The sequence below is a fragment of the Mercenaria mercenaria genome, chromosome 2 (assembly GCF_021730395.1).
Source record: "Mercenaria mercenaria strain notata chromosome 2, MADL_Memer_1, whole genome shotgun sequence".
NCBI lineage: Eukaryota > Metazoa > Mollusca > Bivalvia > Venerida > Veneridae > Mercenaria > Mercenaria mercenaria.
The window spans coordinates 32,096-57,321 of record NC_069362.1 but is presented as its reverse complement, the minus strand read 5'-3'; the positions used below and the strand labels follow the sequence as shown (position 1 = coordinate 57,321).

Genomic DNA, 25,226 nt, shown 5'->3' with positions numbered 1-25,226 from the left:
ATCGTTTTCCTCTTGCAGACCAATATTAAATACACAGTCCAATATTAAAATAGTATTGGCCTCCACGTGGAAAATACTGTACTAAGTCCCATTGAAAGCAGTCCAATATTAAAAATACAGTACAGCGAGTACAAAAGAGTGACGTCATGACAATGTTTTAATTTAATATATAAAAGCTATAGAGCATGTATAACTTGCTTAACAACACCGACACCGGTATGAAAGATAAGACGGCTCTCTTAATTCTGTTTATACATAGATCACAAAAACCGCATAACGTACAGCACTTCTTTGGGCCGGATATAGGACACGTGTCAACCAGTGTAATATACAGTCGAATACCGTTACCTCGATATTCAAGGGACTGTAAAAATTACATCGACGTATCCGAAGTTCGACGTAACGATATCGACTATCTGGGACTACTTTGTACTTGTGTCGTCTATATTGTCATAATATCCAATGCATTTTCAAAGGGTTTGAAAGGGGAAAGAAATAATATAAAACGTAAATACGATTGTAATTTTATTGACAAATAAAACACCCTATTTAAAAAGTACATACATACATACAACTTTTTAATTTTTCAAAAAATACGTGTAGACATTCGCATTTTTATTCCTTCCCTAAATAAGTCTGCATGTAGCGGTAAAGTTCCTAGATGAGTAGCCATTTTGACTGTGCTTCGATAACGAAAATTTGCCAGTTAAATACGCATATTATCACTCAACCCTAAATAGCAGATTTTTACTCCGTCAGACAGAAAAAATATTTCATCCAAATTAGTTGTTACATGTATATTGGAAAACAGCTTGCCCGCTTGCACGCTGTTTTATAAGACTAATTATTGGGAATTAAATGCAAACTTCCTGACATTTATATTGGATTTAAAAATTGAATAACAAACACACAAACTAACTTGATTATGATTAATACATCGCCAGACAACAATAGGTTGATTTTCACACCTTACATATAACATGGATATTTTTGACAAGCTGTGATATCGATGAAACCAGGTGTAAAAACAGTACAGGTAAGTTGACGGGACTGAAAATCTCATCGAGCTAAACAAAATATCGAGCTAATCATATCGAGGTAATGATAAATAATTACGTTGAAATATATAGGGAAAAATCGGGACCGACTAAAACACATCGTGCTAACCGGAGTATCGAGCTAACCGATATCGAGGTAACGATATTCAACTGTATCTAAATGACGCCTATTCGAAATTCAACAAAACGTGAAGGAAGGCTATGTTCTTTTATGTGAATATCTTTATTGCTGTTTTTCACTTTTTTGTGTGTTTTCTTTAGTGTACTACATATATCTTTTCATTCGTAATTTCTTTAAGACCGCAACAGACGGTAGGATTTAGTTGCACAACACCAATTAAATGTAAGATGTACAGCCAAATAGTATCATGTGTACAATGCAATTCCTTGATTTCGTAAATCTTAAGTCTTGACTTACAAGTTACAACATGTTCTATTTCGTAAGTTTTGCCTTACGTACCACCCACGTTGACAAGCAACAAATTGGTAAATTATCAGCTGATAATGAGGCGAGTGAATTAAATTCCAGAAATAATTGTCCAAATATAAACATAAATCTGAAAGAGAATGGCTTCCAATGCACGATGGAAAAAAGGATGACATTGAAAACTTAATAGATTAGATAAATGGTGTCACCAGTTCTAACAGATCAACTAAAGCATGTTTATCCATTTTAATAAAATTCTTGTATGACCTTGGGTCTTCCTGGGTTAGTTCCTACATTAGCACATGGTAAGCCCTGTTCTGTCTCCTGCGTGAAATCTAAGAGCGAATTTCTTTGGAGGTAAACTCCGTGATTGATATTTGAGTGGAATACTGTCTGAATGTGAAAATTGTACATCTTTGAGATTATTGGTGTTGTACAACTAAAACCTACCGTCTGTGGAATCCTTTATATGTGATCATTTTTTTTTTTTTTTCATGATTTTCTGTTCTTTTAATTTGCAATGCAATGCAATGCAATAGCTTTGAATTTCGAGATCCTTCACAAATAGGCGGTAGTTAAAACTCTTAATAGTTTGACTGCTCCACCCCGCATTTAATTATAACGAAAAGTAGATCTAGAAAATATCATCAAAGATGTAAAATAATAAGTTTTTTGAAGACATTTGTAATCATACTGAATTTAAAATCATTAGAAAAACATTGACAAATTAGCAGAAAACGCCAAGGGAACTGGGAGTGGGAATTTATAGTTAAACAGGTGGTACAAGGGTAGGAGGTGTGTGGGGGTTTGTGAGATGGCGGCGCCGGCAGCGGTCGCATAATCTGTTGAATTTTATACGACTTCATGTACAGTGTAGTGCGAAAAGTTTTATTTCTTCTATTCAAAAATACGAATTTACATTTCAGGAAAATAGTATGTTAATTCAAAGCACGGTGACACAAATGCTACAGAAGTGTGTTCTTGAATCCTTTGAACAAAGATTCTAAAAATCGAATTATTATACATGTAGTTTGATATTAATTATATGCATTATAAAAACATAATTGGCTTAATACTAAATTGAATTCAATCTTGCATTCGCGAGCCTTTTACAATGGTGCCTTAATTGGACACGTGAACAAGTTTATCATTGTAACAGTTTGAATGTCCTTGACAGACGGCAAACTACTGTATAAATCCAAATGTTCTTCCAATGCAGATTAATTAACTAATTTGCGTCAGTATGACTTGAATACATTACACAATTATTTATTTTTGATCCCGTTAAACACCGCAAATTCAACTTACACACCACTGATCATTTATGATAGGACACTTTACGCTAAAGGCAAAGCAAAATATCTTTAAAGTATGTGTACAGCAGATCATTTAAATAAAACCTGCTCTCCCTTGATTATAAGCATATACATCAAAGTAAATTGCAAATTAAAACTTAAATAATATATTCTTATGCGTTTATAAATGTATTTGCGGAACTTTACGGTTTATAAAAACTTTGTTATTGAATGAAAAGATACAGATTTTTTCATGGTTATCGTTTTCTGTCCCGCTGCGCAGGCGCAATAAACTCTTTTCACGGTTTTATTTTATTTATTTATCTTGTTGTGTTTAAAAGTCGCACAGATACAATTAAAGGCCATATAGCAACTTTCCAGCTTTGATGGTGGAGAAAGGTCCCAGATGCACCTCCGTGCATTATTTCATTATGAGCAGGCTCCTGGAAATAACAAAAGACCCGCTATAAGCCAGCCTGCTTTTAATAGTTTTTCTGTACTTTGAAAATCATAGATCTGGAAAAATAGGTACTAAATTGAAAAAAAAGAAGGACAGAAGGAGACAGAAGTAGATTATAGCATAATATTTTTTTAAATTTCATCATGTTTTTCCTCTTGTTATTATTCTTACAAGGATTCTTCATTGAGACATTCTGTCTTTATTATAGTACAGCTAGAGTAAAACATGGTGTCGGAAAAGTGATAATGTTTCCAAGACAACAGCTGATTGTACTTTCGAATTGTCAATTGTTACTCAGAACATGCCAGTTTGTCAAATGAGCTAAAATTCCTATAAAAAAATCTCATTTCGACAGCATCGCATTTGGACCGAACATCCCGTACCACACTACACATCTTCTACTATCATACTTGACTTAGACGTTTTATTAACAACATCATTAAAAATATCGTACTTTTCTGAACGAATAACCTTAAAGTTATTGCTACTTTGGCTTTTATATTCTGTTTTATTTTTTCTTTTGTAATTGTTTTCCTTCACCACTGATTTTTTTTTATATCTTGACAGTTTCTTACAGTTACTTCATTTGCTAATACATTTGACTATACTTTACTTCTGAATCCAAAAAAAAATCAACAGTGGGAATGTCTGCAGCCCTATCTTTGAATTTGCCGATCACCTTTTGAACACTTTCGAAATAAAATGACTTGAATCAGTGTTATCAAATAAATCTATGTCATCTTATAAGTCATTATATGCATCTTTTATGCTTATTCATAACGAACACTATCAGTGTCAATAATAAAAAATGCCAGGTTTTTAACCCTAACCTTAACCTAAAATTACTTTTGAACTTGGACTTACACACCCGGAATACTAGGGGAATGTATTCGGAAAATTAAACATAGTCCTTATTTTAACCAGGTATTTGTAAAATGTGTTAAAAATGTGTTTATCAAAAGAAGAGGAAGCACAGTACATGTTTAGTGATTGACCCCTCTACATTTAATCAATACGCTTTCCTATTTGAGGGTGCGACGACAAATAAAGTGTAAGACTCCATGAGTGCGAGGTTAGCATGCTCTAAGCTTGTGGTTTACGTTGTTGTGTAACTGTGACTAAGGAATGTAGCATTTCCTTTATATATCCATCCTTGTTCTACTTTCCCCACCCGACCCCTTTCTACCCCTTACCCCTTCCTCCTACTCTATTTATATTTTGCATAAAATTCAAATGTACTTCTTGGATTTTTAAAGCAACCCGTTTGTATTATTTTTCATTACAGATTATTTTTGTTGCGGGCCTACTTTACAAATGCGTGGCTCTGAAGCTGTGTTTTAGTGCTCTATGCTTCCAAGAAATCTACCCTTATTTTGATCAATCCAGAAAACATTCTGACATAGAAACATTTTTTTAAATTTATCAATACGAAGAAAACACAAATAAATCATTGTACTGGAAACAAATAAGTTTGATTACAGGCTTCAGTAAAACCTTTTTGTCAGGTGTTAGTTTAATATCAGTGTTGTTTTTGTTTTTTTTTTTTGTTCTTTTTTTTTTTTCTTTTTTGTTGTTGTTGTTGTTCAAGCTCGGGACATCCGTGGCCGAGTGGTTAAGGTTGCTAACATCAAATCACTTGCCCCTCATCGATGTTGGTTCGAGCCTCATTCGGAGCGATGAATTCGTCATGTGAGGAATCCATCCAGTTGGCTAATGGAAGCTCGGTGGTTCTACCTAGGTGCCCGCTCGTGATGAAATAATGCACTGAGGGGCACCTTGGGTCTCCCTCTACCAAAAAGGCTGAAAAGTAGCCATATGGCCTATAATTGTGTCGGTGCGACGTTTAACCAATCAAAATAATAAATAAATTGTTTCACTGTCAAGCTTACTTTCTGATAAAGTTGAAGATTTCCGTGATGAAAAGCATGACTTTGTTTTGTTTCTTCCATTAAAGTTTAAATTTTGCGAACGTTGAATTTTTCTACTTCAAACTATTTTTTTTTTATAATTTTGCAGTACTTTGAAAGCCATTTATCTGGAAAAATACTTTTAATGAGCTCCATGATGATCATTGAAGCTGGATTGAATATTCAAAATTACATTTATCTATACAGTTTGTCTAATATGTTTTCAAAAAACGACGATATTGCTTTTCGATGCTCTATTTAAAGTTTCCAGAAGACGAAGGCCGATTTAAGGCCAATCCATACCGGTTATTCCCGTACATAAGGTATTTACGTTTTAATTTAGGATTATAGACTTTTGTATATTGATTTGTTTGCTTTGCTGTGACGGTTAACTACATGTATATAACAATTATTTTCTCTCAATTGTTTTCTTTCAATGAAACAGATACATGTCAATATCCGATATTAAGTCTACACTTATTCCAATATTACATCCGAAACCAGCCTAGGACTAGTAAAGTAAATGCAAGGTCCAAATTCATAGTATTCGTAGTTTTCTTAAATTTTCAATAACAAAAAGAAAGAGAAAACATTACCTAAAATTCAGATATCGTTTTTCGATATAGATTTTATATTCTGTCATTGTTTTTCTATTTACATATTCCTAGTGTTTTAGCATGTTCATACTAACGGTCAAATTGGTTGGCTTCATATTTACGGCGGAATTTTATTTCATATTCTGAAATTCATCTTTTATTTTTAATGAGCCCTTCCTCTTAATGTTCGTGTCCTAACCCTAACCCTAACCCTAACCCTAGGGGTAAACCCATTATTTTATCTGGGGACCAAACGCCGCTCTTCGTGGAATTACACGCCTCAACACGTGTATCATTGAAGGTTCCATGCTCACCGCCGTTTGAATACATCTGCGGATGTCTCTAAAATGTCTTTTGTACTTTTAGCATGTGTAAATGTTGAGTTCTGCTCAACCCGGGGCTAGAGGGCGTGGACGGTAGCATGCATTTCCACTACCGTCCATGAACAGGCTCAATCAAACCGAGCCTGCAACATTTTCGTTTTTGTCGTGTTGAGCGACCTGTGAAGTTTCCACTTTTCTCTATTTTATTATCACAGCAGCGTTGTTTGTGCCGTGTGGCGGCCGTAAAAAGTCTCCCCGTACATTCAATCAGGGCTGTTATATTTCGATCTTCTCAGATCGTTCAGCACGACTTTTATGTCGTGTTATTGGTACTGTTTAGTTTCTCAACATGACCATTTTGGCCTGTGTGGTTCCAATACTCCCGCTTTCATAGCCTTGGGTATTGTATAATCACCCCTTGGATATGGTGCCTGCTTTTTAATTTTGTCTTTTGACAGTTCCTGTGATACGCAGGCTCCATAACCTCAGATCCCCTTCCTAAATTTCAGTTTGTTTAGTTCTGCCCATTGTTTTCTCGTTTGGGGTAAACCCATTATTTTATCTGGAGACCAAACGCCGCTCTTCGTGGAATTACACGCCTCAACACGTGTATCATTGAAGGTTCCATGCTCACCGCCGTTTGAATACATCTGCGGATGTCTCTAAATTGCCTTTTGTACTTTTAGCATGTGTAAATGTTGAGTTCTGCTCAACCCGGGGCTAGAGGGCGTGGACGGTAGCATGCATTTCGACTACCGTCCACGAACAGGCTCAATCAAACCGAGCCTGCAACATTTTCGTTTTTGTCGTGTTGAGCGACCTGTGAAGTTTCCACTTTTCTCTATTTCATATGACAATGCTCTCTTAATTTTCGCCATTTTTCGTACACCTTTCACCACAAAACGGATAAGATTTTTGCCTGTTTTAATTAAACCTCGTATGTAAAATGTTAGTTCTTTATTAAACTTGTCTTCAGTTATTTTCGTTCAATATGTTTCTTCATTCATTCATATTCATTAGTTAATATTAGCCCGCCTGCTTAGCTCAGTAGGTAGAACATTGGTCTACGGATCGTAGGGGCGTGTGTTCGATCCTCGGGCGGGGTGCATGTTTTCTGTAACTATTTAATAAACGACATTGTGTCTGAAATCATTAGTCCTCCACCTCCGATTCATGTGGGAAAGTTTGTATTTAGTTGCGGAAAACAGTTTGTACTGGTACAGAATCCAGGAACCCTGGTTAGGTTAACTTCCCGCATGACAGAAATACTGTTGAAAAACGGCGTTAAACCCAAAACAAACAAACATTAGTTAATAACATTCACACTGCCCTTAAAAAATATAATATTTCTTAAAACGCATTTAACCTGTTTTGAAATGTTTTTGTTTTTTCTTTTTTTTACTCTAAGGATTCACTTTGACTCTCAAGATATCCGTTCAATTTAAATTATTTCATATGCATTTCAAGAGGTATTGAAAAGTTGTTTTTTTCTGAATTTCTAAAAGTAGTGTAACATTTCGTCAAGAATTTTACTTCTTGTTTTACACGTCCATTATGTGCTTGAGTTCTGGTTGTTTTATTTTGTGATGATGTAATTTTTAAATGGTTTCCATATCTCCAGCTTCCACTTAAGAACAATAGTGATTACTGATGGATCAAATGCAACAAATACAGGGAAGCAGGGACAAAAGTTGAAGCAGACAAAGGACCTAAATGTGAATTATATGCAGTATTTACTCTTCAATTGTATATATTATTTTTCGGTAATTAGCTGCAAGTATAGTTAAGTGTGTAATTAGTTGACCAGTCGTTTCTATTTAGTTGCTGTTAATCACTTTTGATGATGATAGAGAGTTTGAGATTTCAACCTTCGCCTTCCCCTTCAACGTCTTTTGCGAAGTTGACGTATGAAGTTGAAGTTCGATTAAAATTCCTTGAGATTTCAAACTTTAGAATGAACCTTACTTCTTTTAATCCGCCCATTCAATTAATCTGTAATTATGATCGTTTTTCTCGTGCATTTTGATATCAGTTGTCCGAAAGTGCAGGACTTTTACAAGAGGTTTTAGAAATGAAAATTAAATAAAAATATTTCAATTAACATAATCACACTGCGAAAAAAGGGTCAATATACGGGAGTGTACGGTCCCGTATATTTCGAAAATACGGGAGTATACGGGGTGTATATTACAAATATACGGACCTAGTATACAATCCCGTATTCGGAACATCTAGTATACGGGAAGTCCGTATATTTGTCATCCCGTATACGCCGAATATACATACATGTATATTTCCCGTATATATTAAATATACGAGTTTTCAACAAAAAAAAAATCAATTAGAAATGGTGTTTATTAGTGTTCTGCTTTAACATAGATTTTATTTCCATGTATTAGAAGGGTCTTTGAAATTTATCCCGTATACTTGTCGTATTTTAGAATATACGGAACACGTATACGAGCCTGTATATTCCGGATATACGTAGTATACGGAGCCCGTATTTTTGACATATACGGACTGCAACTGCATCTAATATACGGGACATATACGGACCTGGTTTTTCAAATATACGGGCATCGGATTTTTTTCCGTATACGCATGATATACTAAGTATACAGATCCCGTACTTTTGACATATACGGGGCATATACGGAACTGTATTTTTTGATATACGGGCTACGGACTTGTCCCGTATATGCAAGGTATACGTAATATACGGATCCCGTACATGTGGCATATACGGAATTTATTTGCATCTGATATACGGGGATATACGGAACTGTATTTTGTTGATATACGGGCCGGGGTTTTTTCCCGTATATGCAAGATATACGTAGGATACAGATCCCGTATTTGTGTCACATACAGACTGAATTGCTTTTCGTATACGGGAAATACACGGAACAGTATTGTTAAAATATACGTTGGCCAGATTTTTCCCGTATATGCACTATCCCGTATTTTTATTTTATTAGAACTAATCTGGTATATGGGGCACACACTGAAAGATGACATAGAATGAAGGTTAAACAAACCTTTAGCAGAATACGGTATGTTAGGAAAAATCAAGACAAAGACAGGGTATGAGAAAAACATTATCATCAATGGAGACAAGTCAGATTAAATTAACATTATATATAACATAAATACTTAAAAAAAAAAAAAACAGTTGTTTTTTTCTCGTACGATTATGCGTTATTCTTATTTTTTGTCCAAATGAAATAAGCAGAAAATGTAATTCTTGCATACCAGACGGGGATTTCCGGTATTTTTACCGGTGCTGGAAAAATCCATCTTACACCCCGGGGTGTACCCCGGAAGATGACTCTCGTGCTTTAAATGACGTATACGAACTACATATATGGAGATGATTCATGTAGTTTTATTTTCTTTCAAAAACGAAATAAAAATCCAATACCTTGACAGTTCCTCTTGGTTCCTGATAATATATTTCTCGATTCAAAGGACGTTATTTTATCAAAAATTCATAACGTTACGCTGCAACTGATAAAACAAAATCGGAACTAAACATTGTTATTTGTCTATGAAACGTCATGACATCTTTCCTGTTTACGGACGTTGCTTTCCCGCGCTTTGTTTAATTACGCTGCTATAAGAAATAGTTCTATAAAGAAGCCATTCGATTGATTTTATTATTATTATTATTTCTTGATGTCGGTATGCAAGAAAAAGATTCTGTCACTGGTTATAGGTGCAGATGGGAATATCCGGCTCTCGGCTAAACAGTTACCCTCGAAGCCGGAAATTCCCATCTGCACCTACAACCAGTGAAAGAATCTTATAGCAATCAATAACATTATGCATTTTAGATGTTCGTTTCTAATTGAAAAAAACTAACAATTCGCACATTTAAATATGTGCCGCACCGTTTACGCAACAAATCAGTATAGTAACACTTCTTTATTACTGTTTATAATTTTTTCGTTATTCCAGTGAATGTTGATTCCCACTACAGGCTTTTTCGATTTGCCGTCTGCTAAAAGAGCAGTACATCCTTTCTAATGTCTGAAGATGTATTCAAATTTAGCGCTTTGAAAAGATGCATGATGCATTCTGTGTTGGAATTCAATATGTAAGCAGGTTACTAATGATGCACCCCATGGAAATATTCAGTTTCATGATCTCAATAAATGTAAGCTTTTATCTGTTGAGGTACGAATGTCGCTGAGTACGATGGCTCATCCGGGCTGTCTGTCAGCATCTATTGACCAAACTTCTCACATAAGCGTATTCTCTATCATGAAAACAAATCGTCGTCCAGTTGGAGTTAATTGAAAAATCTCTTGTGTCAACCTGAAATAGAATTTGCACGCATTAAAGGTTATATAAATTGACTCTTGTAGTTAACAGATATAGAGAATGATATCTTTTAACGCTATAAATGATGTGAAAAATTTGAAAAATGAAATGACGTGTGGGCAGGGATGACATCATTTAAGTGCTCATTTCGCGCAAAGAAACTAGATATACAGTCAATTTATTTAAAGTGTTTCATTTGCGTTTAATAGTTATATTACGTTAAAATCTATCCCCAACATTATATTTTATACATAATGCATGGTGTTCATAGTGCCGACACACGCAGCCGCCTCATTTTGAAGAATTGTCTTCAAACTGACAAAGTCACGACAAAAGTAGGGAAGATATTTTTAAGAGAGATTTTATCTGCAACAATTGTTTACTTCAAAAGCATATTAAGTGCAGTGATGTGATCTAAATAACACTTTTCCATTCTATTTCTACTAAAATGTAAAAAATACATCCACTATTTAAACGAAAGCTAGCTTAAACAGAAACATTCGTACCCATTTATTGTAGCAAAAAATAGTCACATAATCTGTTCGTCGTTATTATGCTATATTAGTGTTCTATAACCTGTCCGCCATTACGCGATTCATTTTACTTCAAACATTTCTTAAAACTTTGTAAATGAGCAAATTCTGTGCGATATTTGTTTTTTTTTTTTTTTTTTTGATTAAATGATCTGGAGAGTTTTCAAGAATTTCCAGTCTTGCGCTCAGTATAATATTCTCACTAAGATTTATTTTAGACAAGTAAAATGATTCACCAAAAACGTCTTATCTCCTCATATTCAAGTATGAAATAGAAAACAAGTACAAAAAATGTATAATTGTTTGACACATGTATCCAAATCTTATAGATTAACCTAAATGAAATATTAAAAGATATCAGAGTATCAATATAATTTACATTATTTCGTATAAGTGTTACCGAATACTAGTATTCGATACTATCAGATCATAAAGGCTATCTTTCAAATTGAAGTTTGGTCATATTACGAACAACAGAATAGGAATTTTTGTTTCTCAACTATTTAAAAAGACCATATCAAGAGAAAATAAAAGATGGCAGCGTCAGGAATCGAACCCGGACTGTCGCGGCAATAAAGAAGTTTTCCGCTGTCGTTATCATTAACGCTGAGGAGGGTTTGATGTTCAATGCGCGTTAAATTTACAAACGCTTTTCAATTTTCATCATAAAAAGTAGTTAAAACAATTAATTCTCATTTTCTGTAACATATAGTCTGTCAGTAATTAAGAAATATAGCATTAATTTCCAGAGAGTTAAATAAAAATTGTCGAACTTTGCCTTTAATGCCTGTATTTGGTATTCTTTTAATTTTTTAGTTTGAAAATTGCGTTATCATTTTTTTCCCCCAAGATTGCACACAGATACATTTAACATAAAATAATCTAACTGTGCCAAATATTTAATCACACTTTAAATTTCATTATGTATTACAACATTGCCTAGGGATAAGCATTACCCGACCAGTGTTGTTTCAAGGTGGGTCATAAAATATGTTAATACACTTATAGGTATTTTTATGGTTTTTACGTTGTATTTATGTATCACCTTATTCTGTCTTTGTATCTTCTTTTTTTCTCGGGAATTTAGTTTTTATGATTTTTACAGTTATTTCACTTGACAAATTTTATATCATTGGAGAGAAAATTTTAACACAAACTAGAAAATAAAAGACTTTTTGCTGTATTTTTGTTGTATATAAAAACGCTACTTAGAAAACTTTTAAAGTACGTCATTTTGCGCTCTGCTCAAAAAAAAAAGACGTTTGTGGTCATGGCTGCAAAATAGGTAATAACAGAAAACTGAAAATATACCAATCTTTCGGAAATACATATGTAAATTATGAAAATTTCGAAATAGTCCGTTGAAAATCGGTAGGTGGTGTATATTTGAAATAAAAGACTTAGCTACGCAATTACTTATATTGTGTACATATATATATTAATATGAGCGGGGCCATGGGAAAACCAACATAGTGCGTTTGCGGCCAGCCTGGATCCAGACCAGCCCGCGCATCCAGGATCTTTGTTGTTCGCCTTCGAACCTTATTGCAATTAGAGAAACTGTTAGCGAACAACATGGATCCTGACCAGCCTGCGCATCCGGATCCATGCAGGTCGCAAAGCCGCTATGTTGGTTTTCTCAAGGCGCGGCTCATATGTTTAATATCATGTTTCATATATTTACAAGAAAGTAAACTTATGTGTTAGATGTATAATATCTAACGATTTCTAAATATTTCATATGTTTTAAGATCGAAATTACAGACATACTCGATTTTTTTTCTAACAAATGACTTTTTTGTTTTCAGGATGATTGAATATGTACGTGCGCAGGTCTATCTGTGCACGTGAACAGGTCTGGTTAGAGTAAAAACACGTTTACATGCACAGATTGACCTTCCCGCGAGATTTTTAATGTTCTTACAGTTGTTTCAAAATATATAAACCCTAGGCAAACAAAAGATCTAGAGTAGGTGTGTATTTTTTCCATATTGAAAGAGAATAAAACTTTCAAAAATTCTGAAATTTTAATATAACCAACCTTTTTTTGATATGATACTATGAAACAATAATACACATCACAACCGCTTACATTTTAGTCTAGAAAAGCATTATTTTGTCAGTTAGATTACCCATTTTCTAAAGATAAAAGATCGTAAATACTAACTTCATGAACGCTTTCATGAGATTCCAGTTTTGATCGAATGAATGAATGTACGTGCCGCGTAATTCATTCGTAAAGAAGTTAGCCGTGGCTACTTTGCTTCTGCGAAATATATTTTTTTCTTTACAATTTTTTTCTCGTTTAACCACAATGGTATTCATGAAATATTTTTGCACGATATTTTCTTTTATTTCAAACACTTGCAACATTAGCTTTTGGTGACTGGAATTTTTGTCTACTAATGAATGAAAGAATGAATGAAATAACTGTTGAATTAATTGTGCTTGAATGACTGAATGAATGAAAGATTTCACGAATGAATGAAACTACTTAACGTGTATTCTGAATTTCCTTTTTCATATTATAATTATATAATAAATAGACAATTTTTACTGACGCTAGCAATAAAAAGAGTATTTCGTTTGAAGTGTATTGTTTAATCTACATAATTGTACATTAAATATTTTCCTTTAAATCGCAGCAACTCGTGTTCCCGATTAATTAAAAAAAAACAACAACAGAGAACAGGAGAATTACAAGGCTAACTCCATTTTCATACAACCTTTCGACTATTTATTAAGTCTTCATCAGGAAGTCAACAAATATGATATGAAATAAACAACGTCATGAATTTAAGTATTTCATGATCTGCCTTGTTACAAAAAGAATTCATATTGAGAAAAAACCCTGTCTAATTCAGTTAATCAAAAATTAAATCAAATAAGTACTTACCCGAGCCTTCGTCTTCCTCTGCAGAATAACGCTAATGTCAAGACATTTTTGCAATATACAGATTAGTGCGTGCGGTCACTTCAACCAGATGTTATTGCCTCGGGCTAGATGAATGCGCGCTGATTGGTTAAATTAGGCCATGCCGATTATCTCATAAATTTAATTAATATGCATAAAATTAGTATCAATTAATGTTGCAGTAAAACTGTGCCGCAGAACCTATATGTACAATTTATTTACGAAGAGATGGATGAATGAGTGCAAACTTATATAGCATTTTGATGAAGTCTATGTTAGACGATTGTGTTTATTTTCTTAATGTCCGTAAGTATTGACCTAGCACTCATTAATCTTTGCAAATATTTTCGGGCGTTTTCGTTAATTTACCTAATATTTGTATCCTGAAAATAACCATATTTTACAGCTAACCAATGTCACGGTGGGTTTGATTTCCAGGCACGTTACCACGGGTATCATTTTTTAAAAATGTAATGTTAACGATACCTGTTTTATTTTTACATAAATTTATGTATCATACTTTTTTAAACAAAATTATTGTTTTCTCTTGTAGTATTTATATTCTAGTACGCTTATGACGGGTAACATGCCTTTTTATCTAAAATACTTTAAACAAATTATTCTACTTTGTTACAACGAGTAAATGTGATAACTTTTAGTAAATAGACCATAAATATCACGATACGTTTGATCAAATAAGTGGTATTGGTAAGTTTGCATATAAAATTTGGGGGAAAAGGTATGGTCAGAGGTAGGATTCGAACCCACGACCCTGATATCGGCAGCAACACCGCTTGTCCACTCAGTTACCTGCACATGCAAAAGTATATCAATTAAGAGTTATATATGTAATATTTATATTGCTATTTGTGATCGAACACTGAAAATCAATTTACGGAAATATACGAAATATTCATGAACGGAAACTACAACCACGAGAAATAACTTGGAACAGTGTATACTACGGTAGCATAGAGGGGACATGTTCGCACTTGTTTGCTATCACGTTCGCTTGTGTTAGCTAACACGTTCGCACGTGGTAACTAACACGCGTGCACGTGATAAATAAAATGTTTCCTATGTCCCCGCTATGCAACCGTAGTATACATAGAAGCATCCGCGGAATTATTTTTAAAATACGAACACATATTTCACTTAATAGTTCATAAGTAACAGCTAAAATTAAACAAAGAAGTATAAAATACATTTTATAGCTCTCTGAATTGAACTAAACTGAATGACTACGGTTAATTATGTGCTTTCTTAATAATCAAAATGCCATGTTATCTACACGGACACTAGGTCCGACCTAGCCGAATGGGGCCTCAGTGGCCGAGTGGTTTAGATCGCTGACTTCAAACAACTTGCCCCTCACCGATATGGGTCCGAGCCTCATTCGGGGTGTTGAATTCTCCATGTGAGGAAGCCATCAAGCTGGCTTACAGAAGGTCGGTGGGGCTACCCAGATGCCAGCTCGTGATAAAATATTGCACGGAGGGCACCTGTTGTATTCCTTCACCAAAAAAGCTGGCAAGTCGTTATAGGATCAATAATTGTATCGATGTTACATTAAATCCAACTTAATCACAAAAACGACCTACCCGGACGGTAGAAGACCAGGATCTTGCGAAATTCGAGTAAGAATAAAAAATGCGAGTAGGAAGTCATGGCACTAGAATATTTTCGCGATCACGCTTAAAAATCGATGGTGGACGGATAGCTCAGTGGTTTGCACACTGGCCTTCCAATCCTGAGGTCGGGGGTTCGATCCCCGGCAGCTACTCAGGAATTTTCAGGAACGCTTTTCAGTGTTTCCCACCCAGCTAGAGGTGTACTGGTCAGGAACCCAGGCAATCCTTGCGTGTATCAGTGCTATACACTGGGCACGTTAAAGAACCAGGCTGTCTATTCGCAACGAGCTAGGCTAAGTTAGCCGGACAAGCCTGTATCTGATTTCTGATCTCTCTGTGGGGGCTTTATCTCACTCTGTCCCTCTGGTCAGATCGCTCTGTGTCTGTACTAGTAGAGGATGATTTCGCGCCCTGTGTGGCTGCAGTTGCTGTAAAGCGCCTTTGAACGTGTTTATCATGAAAAGGGCGCTATATAAATCTGGTATAATAATAATAATTCGCTCAAACTGTCCTATTCTCTTAGAACAAACTCCTTTGAGGTAGTTGATTTATTATATCTTGTTGTTATTTTTTAAATTTTAGAATCAATTTCATAAGTAAAGTATCAACACACGTCTTATATTATTACTGTATTTTTTCTATACTAGTAATTATTTGCACTGTATCACGAGCGTTGGAAATGTGCAGCAGAAAGAGTAATTAATGCATGCATTTGATTTTTACAACGGCGATGATACACGAATGTGTTTATCACTACAAATAAATAAGGATGAATGAATTTTTTTCTCAATCGGATATTTAGATTGAATGTAAAAGTAATTCGGAAACGCGCAAGAAGAAATGATGGATTTATTCATGTCTTTGATTTTATACCTGTTTTAGCCAAATTATGTTTTTTAACGTGTACATGCAAAACGTTTGGCCTTTGAAATTGCCGGAGAATATAATTTTCACTAAATATACTGATTGCATGGCTTATCATTCATAATGATTTTTCATTAGTATCGACAAGGAAAGAAATTGATAGCTTAATCAATCCTAATTGCTTGTATTGAAAAAGAAGAAGAAGAAAAACATGCAAGATACAAGAAGAAAGGATGAATCAAGGCATGGAATAATTCATTTTTGTTCTTGTGCGTCCAAAATTGAAAAATAAACATTCGCGGACCATCGCGAATATAAAATCAAAGACCTCAAATAATTCTTCGGTACCCCGTGACAAACGTTTTCAGTCTAATATAGATTATGAATGAAAACTTTAGTGAATATCGGGACTGGATTCTTTGTCTGTATACACTGAATGTAGAAATTATGAAAACACGAAGGAATATATATTGTACATTGTAGAAAGTTCGAAACATGGAAGGAAGGATGAATTAATCAATGTCGTTGATTTTTATACGTGCAAAACATGCAAAACGTTTGACCTTTGAAATGGCCGGAGAATATAATTTTCACTACACATATTGATTGCATCCCGTATTTTTTATATATATAAATTATTTAAATCCCGTATTTCCGGCATATACGGGAAATATACGGAGTTGTATACCAAGCATATACGGGACATATACGTCCCGTATTTTCGAAATATACAAATTATTTAAATCTCGTATTTCCGGCATATACAGAAAATATACGGAGTTGTATACGAAGAATATACGGGAAATTTAATCCCTGTATTTTCGAAATATACAAACTATACATATCCCGTATATCCAGAATATACGGGAAATATACGGAGTTGTATACAAAGAATATACGGGAAATATAAGTCCCGTATTTTCAAAATATACAAATTATTTAGAACCCGTATTTCTGGCATATACGGGAATAATACGGAGTTGTATACGAAGCATATACGGGACATATACGTCCCGTATTTTCGAAATATACAAATTATTTAAATCCCGTATTTCCAGCATATACGGGAAATATACGGAGTTGTATACGAAGAATATATGGGAAATTTAATCCCTGTATTTTCGAAATATACAAACTATACATATCCCGTATATCCAGAATATACGGGAAATATACGGGGTTGTATATGAAACATATACGGGAAATATACGTCCCGTATTTTCGTAATATACGGATTTATGTATTCCCGTACACCCGACATATACGGTGTTGTATACGATCAGAATAACCCTTTTTAGAATTTCCCGTATTTCAATAATATACGGGGTATCGTATACTAAGAATTCCGTATTCCATAGTATACGGAAGTCCGTATTTTATTAGTATACGGACTTTTAAATATGCAAGCCCCGTACACGCCCGTATTTTAGTTTTCCCGTATTTCTTCCCGTATACGGGTAATATACGGGATCCCGTACACTCCCGTATATTAACTCTTTTTTCGCAGTGATCATCGCATGGATATTAGTGCGATTACAAAAGAAAAAAAAAAAAAAAAAAAAAATTTTATATAATAAAATGATGTCAGTATAAAATGCACGATTGTAAATCATACATGAGAGGAAATAAAAATGATAATCATATCAACATATTCTATTGTTGATGGTCTTCTTGAAAGATATTACAGTTAATATTTTTTTAAACAAAAACATGAGACATCAACTACAACAAATGCATTTCTCGATATACTTTGAAGTTAAGTTAAATATATGAGATAAAGCAAACACAAAAGGCTGTTGACTAGTATTTTATAGGTTTTCTTAAAGTTTTTCTTTTACTTTGAATTGGTACTTTGTACATCGAATTCCTTAAAAGACGCGTTTTACTTGTAGACTGTTCCTGTTGAAAATCTAACCTTTTAAAAGATATGTTGATAACATGAGCCAATATACACAATTTATGAATACATTTAACAAGCGATTTGAAACAAATGTAAGATACTCTCGTGATATCATACGATTTGGCATCATGACACTCACTTTGACTCTGTATAATGTCAAACTATCAGACAGCACAATATAATCGTGCCAAGTCACCATGTGTCTAGCGAAACAGTCAAGAACTGTTAGGTGGAGACGAAAATTGTCGCACAAAATAACATGTGGGCATATACACGTGTTTGTTTGAATATACTATTTCATAGCATGTGCAGATCAAGGAATTTTGGTTAGAGGGACACCAACTTTAAAGAGGGGGGTCACCCATTCAGGGGTGTGGGGGGGGGGGGGGGGGCTAGTCACACCGAGTTTCAAGACCGATTTTCTTTGTAAAATGTAAGAATCAAAGCGGGGGTTGACAAACAATGCTCCTCTGCCATGCTCTGGGTCCGTGCATGTAAAGAATGGAGCTATCCCATACGGCTAACAGGAAACCTCTCGCATCATGATATCATAGAATTAAAATTGTCTGATACTTCAAAAAAAAAATACGTCTTACTAGTAACATTTTATGTTTATAATTAAAACGCAATTGTCTTATTAAGTGTCCGGCAGAAACGGATTGATTCTATTTGGAAGCTAAAATAAAATGTTCCACCAAATGATAATCGCGCGTTATCATTCATTTTTCAAGTAAAATGACTGTCATGCCATGAGCCTCCATCCAGATTTCAGTCTTTGATGCCGAGTATGTGGACAGAGTAGATGTACAAAGACTGAAGTTTTGACTTTCGTGATATCACATCTTCGGACGTTCAAAACTTCACTTCTTACGACAAAAAGGCCCATCTGGTATAATCAATACCGCCTGAGGACACAAATATGCCGTAGAAGTCAAAGTTTGAACAAAATCTCAAAGTTTCTCAAAATCAGTTGATAACTTCATACTTCCAGGTTCAGTTTAATGTATTTAGTTAAAATCATTAGCCAAACAAAACTTCAATATTCTTATACTTATTGACATCGTTTCGCATCAAATTTAGTCCAATTATACATATGGATAATCGAATAACATAATAAGCAGAAATACTGAAACTAAGCTTTTTATTTCACATAGTAATAAAGCGAAGTCTTAGGCTTACTTGAAATTACATGGCAAACTTTAGTAGCAACGTCTGATATAAATAAAATACACACATATCGGTGACGTTTTACCCCTAATATATATGAGAGACGTTGAAGGGGAAGGCGAAGGTTGAAATCTCAAACTCTCTATTATCTTTTTTATATCTTTACAAATAGTTAAAGTGTGTTCAAGGGTACTTAACGAAACTAAGCTATTAAATTTGTCTATGTGACCTTCTCAATTTACTAAGGCCTGATTTTCCTTATAGTCTCGTTTTTTTTTCTATTTTAAACATATACATTTTTCTTAGCAGTTCTTGTTCGTAAAATGCGCGTTTAAATAATTCACTATCTAAATCTACTAGCTTTAGTTGGTGCCATTTTACACTAGATGTTTTGTATTTGTTTGTTTTTTATTATTATTATTTAGCATTTACTCTAAATGTTCTACAAAATTATAAAAAAAATTCTTTTTTGCTGTAAAGTATTTCCACACAATTCTTATAAGATTACTATTAATTCTCTGTATCGCTACTGCCTTTCTTTCAACAAGTGCGAGATCCATATTTATTTGATTTTTATTTAAAAATGCTTTGAAAGTTTATTATAAAATACTTTTTATTCATGCATTCGTACATTTTCAGGTAGTATTCTTTTCAAATAGATTCCCCAGTTTTATTTTTTAATAGACTAAATTTTGTCTTCGTGGCAAACACTTTGCAGATACTTTTTCCCTACGGTTTTCAAGTATATATGATTTTAAAAGTGCTATGCAGCAAATGTCTCTACGAATTGTAGTTTAATCATTTTTTATCAATGTAGAAAGTAAACATGTATTTTTGATAAAAGCTTTTTTGCTTGAAAGACCATAATCTGTACTGCTAATACCTAGTGATGGGCAAATCGGTTAGATTTACCAACCGATTAATTGGCATAATCGGACAAGGCAATCGATTCGATTAATCGGATATAATCGGATAATCGGTTATTTTAGCTGCATATCTGTAAGTTCACTTCACAGTGTATGTTTTATATCATTACTTAACAAATGAACCACACATAGATTAAATACCCTATTTCTATTGTATCCCATCATTAACACGAGTAAGTTAACAGTGTTAAAGTAAAATATTTGTGAAGATAGTAAACTTCAAATCAGGTACTCGTCTAAATTCCACCAGGATGCAGACAGATGGTATTAATCCAGTGATATTGTGTTTAAAGTTAAAATTATTTGGAGCAAAAAGAATGTGGTACGTAAAAGACCTGGTGCATAAAGTGACTAGTATATAAGGTGTCGCTCCCGAGCAAAAACAAGTACTCACGATTTATTAAATCTTAGATAACGACTGGTATGTTTTCAATCCCACAAAATCAAAAATTGAAAATACTTTTGCTTGCATAAGTCTTACGGCATGCTATGCATACTGGCAAACTAATGTCCAGAGTTTGTCCATCAGTAGATGACCGCGAGTTCTTTCGAGATGTTGGAGGTAGCCATTTTATCCATAAGGGTAGTTTCCCCTGGCATAATTACCCCAAAGAACCGTAAATACCAGAAAGAAAAAGGTCAGAAATAACTAAACTATCCATTTAGGGTGGGCAAGTAATTAATCGGTCAGGAAAAATGAAGTCGGCGATCGCGATCATGAATGCCACGCCGACGATTATCCGATTGTCGCCGATTGTCGGCCCATCACTACTAATACCTACACATTCTGACTGAAACATAATTTGCAACAACCTGTTAACTTCATCAAGTTATGACACTTACATTTAACACTCCAGACAATAAAAATATCACTTACCATTGCAAGTATCAAGTATAATCCTGCTAAAACTTTAACACATTTACAAAATAATCTCATGCTGAAAGCACAAATAATACTAAACGGAACGTTGAAGCTTTCATCAACGATAATTACATCATTTTTATATTACTAAATTCTGAAAGGATTCTAACAAGGAATAGCTATTTGTAATCAATGAACTATAGTTTCATTACTGCTGCATATTTCCCATATCAAAACATTATTTCACCATGAAACCAACAAATCAATGCCCCGATAAAACATAGTGTGAGTGACATTTACATAAGAGTCACTGATTATGTTTTTTGAACATGAGTTTTTTAAGTTGTATTTATTACATATATTATGAGAGAAATTATTGATAAAATAATATCTGTAAAAAGATCCTTTGGAAGCAAAAAATGCAACCAAAAAGAATAATAGCAGACTCGGTTAGATTGAGTCTGTTCATGAGAGGTAATGAAATGTGCAACACCTCTCACGCCCACTAGCACCGGCTTAAGCGGAACTCTATTATACATATGTTGAATGGACTCCATGATCCCAAAGGACTAGAAAATATAACAACACTGAATCCAAGTACGGGAAGACTTTTTACAGCCGCCACACGGCACTTATAGATTGCTGTTGTGATAGTTAATAAAAAACAAGATCCTTTGGAAGCAAAGAAAGCAACCAAGAAGAATAATAGCAGACTTGGTTTGATTGAGTCTGTTCATGAGAGGTAATGAAATGTGCAACACCTCATGTGAAAAACGCAATTTAATCAAGAGTAAAAGACAACCAGGTAATCATAGGTAATTATTAACACGCGCAAAATTTGACGACCAAAAACAAGAATACAGAATTACGAAATGTGGCAGAGGGAAATGTGGATTATGCAATTATCTTCTAGAAGGGAATACATATACATTTAGAAACGCGATCTGCGAAATTATAAATGTTATTTGATTGTAAAGAAGATTATATAGAAGAAACCATCAATCTAAGAAACAGAGTAACACTACAACATCAACATAATAAGACAAGCAGACGCGACAATACTTCCAGTAAGCAGACATATAGCAAGATGTTCAAGAAAACTGTACACCGATATTCAACATATTTCCATTTTATAACCAGAAAGAAAATAATGATACCCTTCGGAAGAAGAAACAGACAAATTAAATAAAACTAATATTAAGGCGTCTCTGAATGCTAAATAATAATTATTACTTATATTAATATTTGCAGAATCTACAATTACGGAATTTATTCATTGTTTCATTTTTTTCAGTGATGCAAACGATAATTTTACAATATTTATTATTTACGTAAGCGACGTCATTATTTATAACGTCGTTTCCTGACGCCAACGTCATAAACATTCTCCTGAAGATCCATATTAATAGTGAAAACGATTGAGAGTTTTTAAGTTGTAACTTTATTCAATTTCACTATGTAATAATATGAATTAAGGCACCGCCTTGAATCGGAATTTATCGTTTATATATCCATTTATCCGCTTGCAAAGAAACTTTGTACTACTAAAAAGAAAGTGAAACTACACGAGAGCCTATTCACTTGAAACAATAAAGTTTGCATATAGTGTCCAAATACCTGTTACAGTGAATATCATACTTTACAAAATTTACAGGAAACCCGGTGTCACGGTGACGTCTTTCGTCGCGTTCTGTATTGGCTTTAGGATTGTTTATGTTTATTTGCCATCCACACTTGACGGCATTTACACTTCCTTACTGTTTAAAATGTTTTTGTTTTTTTCAGTTGCATATACATTTCAACCGGTTTCAACATTAATATGGATCTTCAGGAGAATGTTATAACATTCATGATTTTGGTATCAAAATGGCATCTCCTTCAATCTGTTTCCCGATATATATATAATATATAGTTCATGAAAAAGACCACGGTTAGGGTTACGGTTACGGTTTTAAGAAAATAGCCAAATCCTTTTGAGCTTGTACATTTGATTTATTCCTCAACCGGTTTCAAAAATTATCATCAGGAGGGTTACAAACAATATGGTGTCCTTTGACATCGTCAATAGAAACAAGGGCCGTCACTGTTAAATAAATGACGTCTAATTCACTAACGAATAAAATTGACGTGACGTCATTGTAAAACACCTCTGTGAGGTATGATTTTTATGTGTCTCTATTTAGTGATGGTTCAAGCTAAATATTATTTTTCGTTGTTTTCTACTCACTATACTGTCCGTGAACATTTAAAAAAATGGAAATATTTTATGTTTCGGGAACTTAAGTCCCGCACAAACGTCAATATGTTCGCTTATGTAAAGTAAACTTTTTGCGGCGTCACGGATGTGTTGATTGTGTAAGGACACCCTTTTTCGGAGATTTGAAGTTTCACCAATATATTCTTGTTGACATCTCTGGCACTGAATGACATATATTACGTTTTTCACATCCCGGGATATTGATTGGCTCGCCTCAAGTGTCTTTCCGCATCTAAATGTGTATGAGCACAGGCAACAATTTGAGCTGTTTACGACGATTTACAAAAGAATCCATTATAGAATCAGTGACCTTTATTTTGAAAAAATACATATTTACCTTCAATGACAGATATTACAAACTAATCAAAGGAACTGAAATGGGGACCAGATTCGCACCCACACATCATACACTCGTAATAGGATATTTAGAACAAAAATATACAAACAGAATACAAAAATGTTCAAAAGTGAGTATAAAAGATTTTTAGATGACTGTTTCATCCTTTTGAATAAAACAAAATTAGAGCTAGAGCATCTTGTTCAAATATTAAACAGCCTGAATGAACATATAAAATGTATAATAGAGTACAGTAATGAACGTCTGCCATTTTTGGATCGCATGGTATTAAACATGGTGAACATATAGAAACTGACATATATTACAAACCTACTGACAGCAAAACATACGTACTGTTCCAGTCATGCCATCTGAATCACACCAAAGTCAATATACCATTCTCACTAGCGAGACGTCTAAAACTCATAATATCCGATGAATCAACACTTATGAAAAGATTCGAGGAACTGAAAAATACCTACATATCCAGAAATATTCAGACATTTTGATTACAGCCGGAATTCAAAAAGCAGAAGAACTAAAACGTGAAGAAATATACCATACCATACGTTAGACATTTAGCCTTACTTAACCCTGAAATATTTAGACAAACCAGACATGGTTTAAATATTCTTCATCAAGACCCATGGATTTAAAAAAAGTTCTCTCAAAATTATTTAGAGTTAAAGAACCATCAAATCTTTCGGATCTACTTGTAGGGCTGTAATAATTTCTTCTGACGATTACAATTGTAATTGACAAAACAATATTTTAACCTGAGATATTTACATGGTACTGTGTGGCGAAAATAGAATTACATTGGCGCGAAATCAGTTATTCTATTCATCGGAAATACGCCATTTCCGAAATATTGATTAAATTTTAAACAATTGTAAATATTATTTTTCTGTAGCAGAAAAAAAAAACGATTGTAAGAATTGTGTTTGAAATATAACATATTATTATTTTAGCAAAACACAATTTTAACACTAAATGTTCGATCTAGGCATTGCATTACCTTTTATCGAAGCATCTCACTATTTAAGCTATATACAAAAGGTACGTTTCCAATAGTGCAAATTGTGTTAGTAAATTGAATGTACAAAACATCAGAATTGTATTTAAAATGGGACAAACGTTACGCTAACACACACACACACGCTCGAGCGTGCGCGTGCACACACACAAACACACACATGCACACACAACAACATGTACTGGGCTATGGTGTAGAATTGGGATACCTGATTTTTTACGCACACTGAGGACAATAATTTCTACTAGGCAGATGGTGCTGAAAATTTGACACAAAATACGGACTCCATTCTTCATTCGTTTTTGATAGTTTTAATCACATGTGTTTGAAGCTCTATCAATAAAATATATATGCAGGTGAGATCCAGGTTGGCAACATCGCGCATCGGTTCGATATTTGAAACGATGATT

General features: G+C 34.1%; 1 protein-coding gene across 1 annotated transcript in view; it reads right to left on the bottom strand.

The window, feature by feature from the left end:
- LOC123563025 (uncharacterized) overlaps positions 1-21,382 on the bottom strand; it is a 49,767-nt gene extending 28,385 nt beyond the window's left edge. The window contains exon 1 of the mRNA XM_045355584.2: positions 21,202-21,382. Coding sequence (XP_045211519.2) covers positions 21,202-21,261 — 60 coding nt within the window. The 5' untranslated portion in view covers positions 21,262-21,382. The remainder of the gene's footprint in view (positions 1-21,201) is intronic.
- Positions 21,383-25,226: the final 3,844 nt, after the last annotated feature.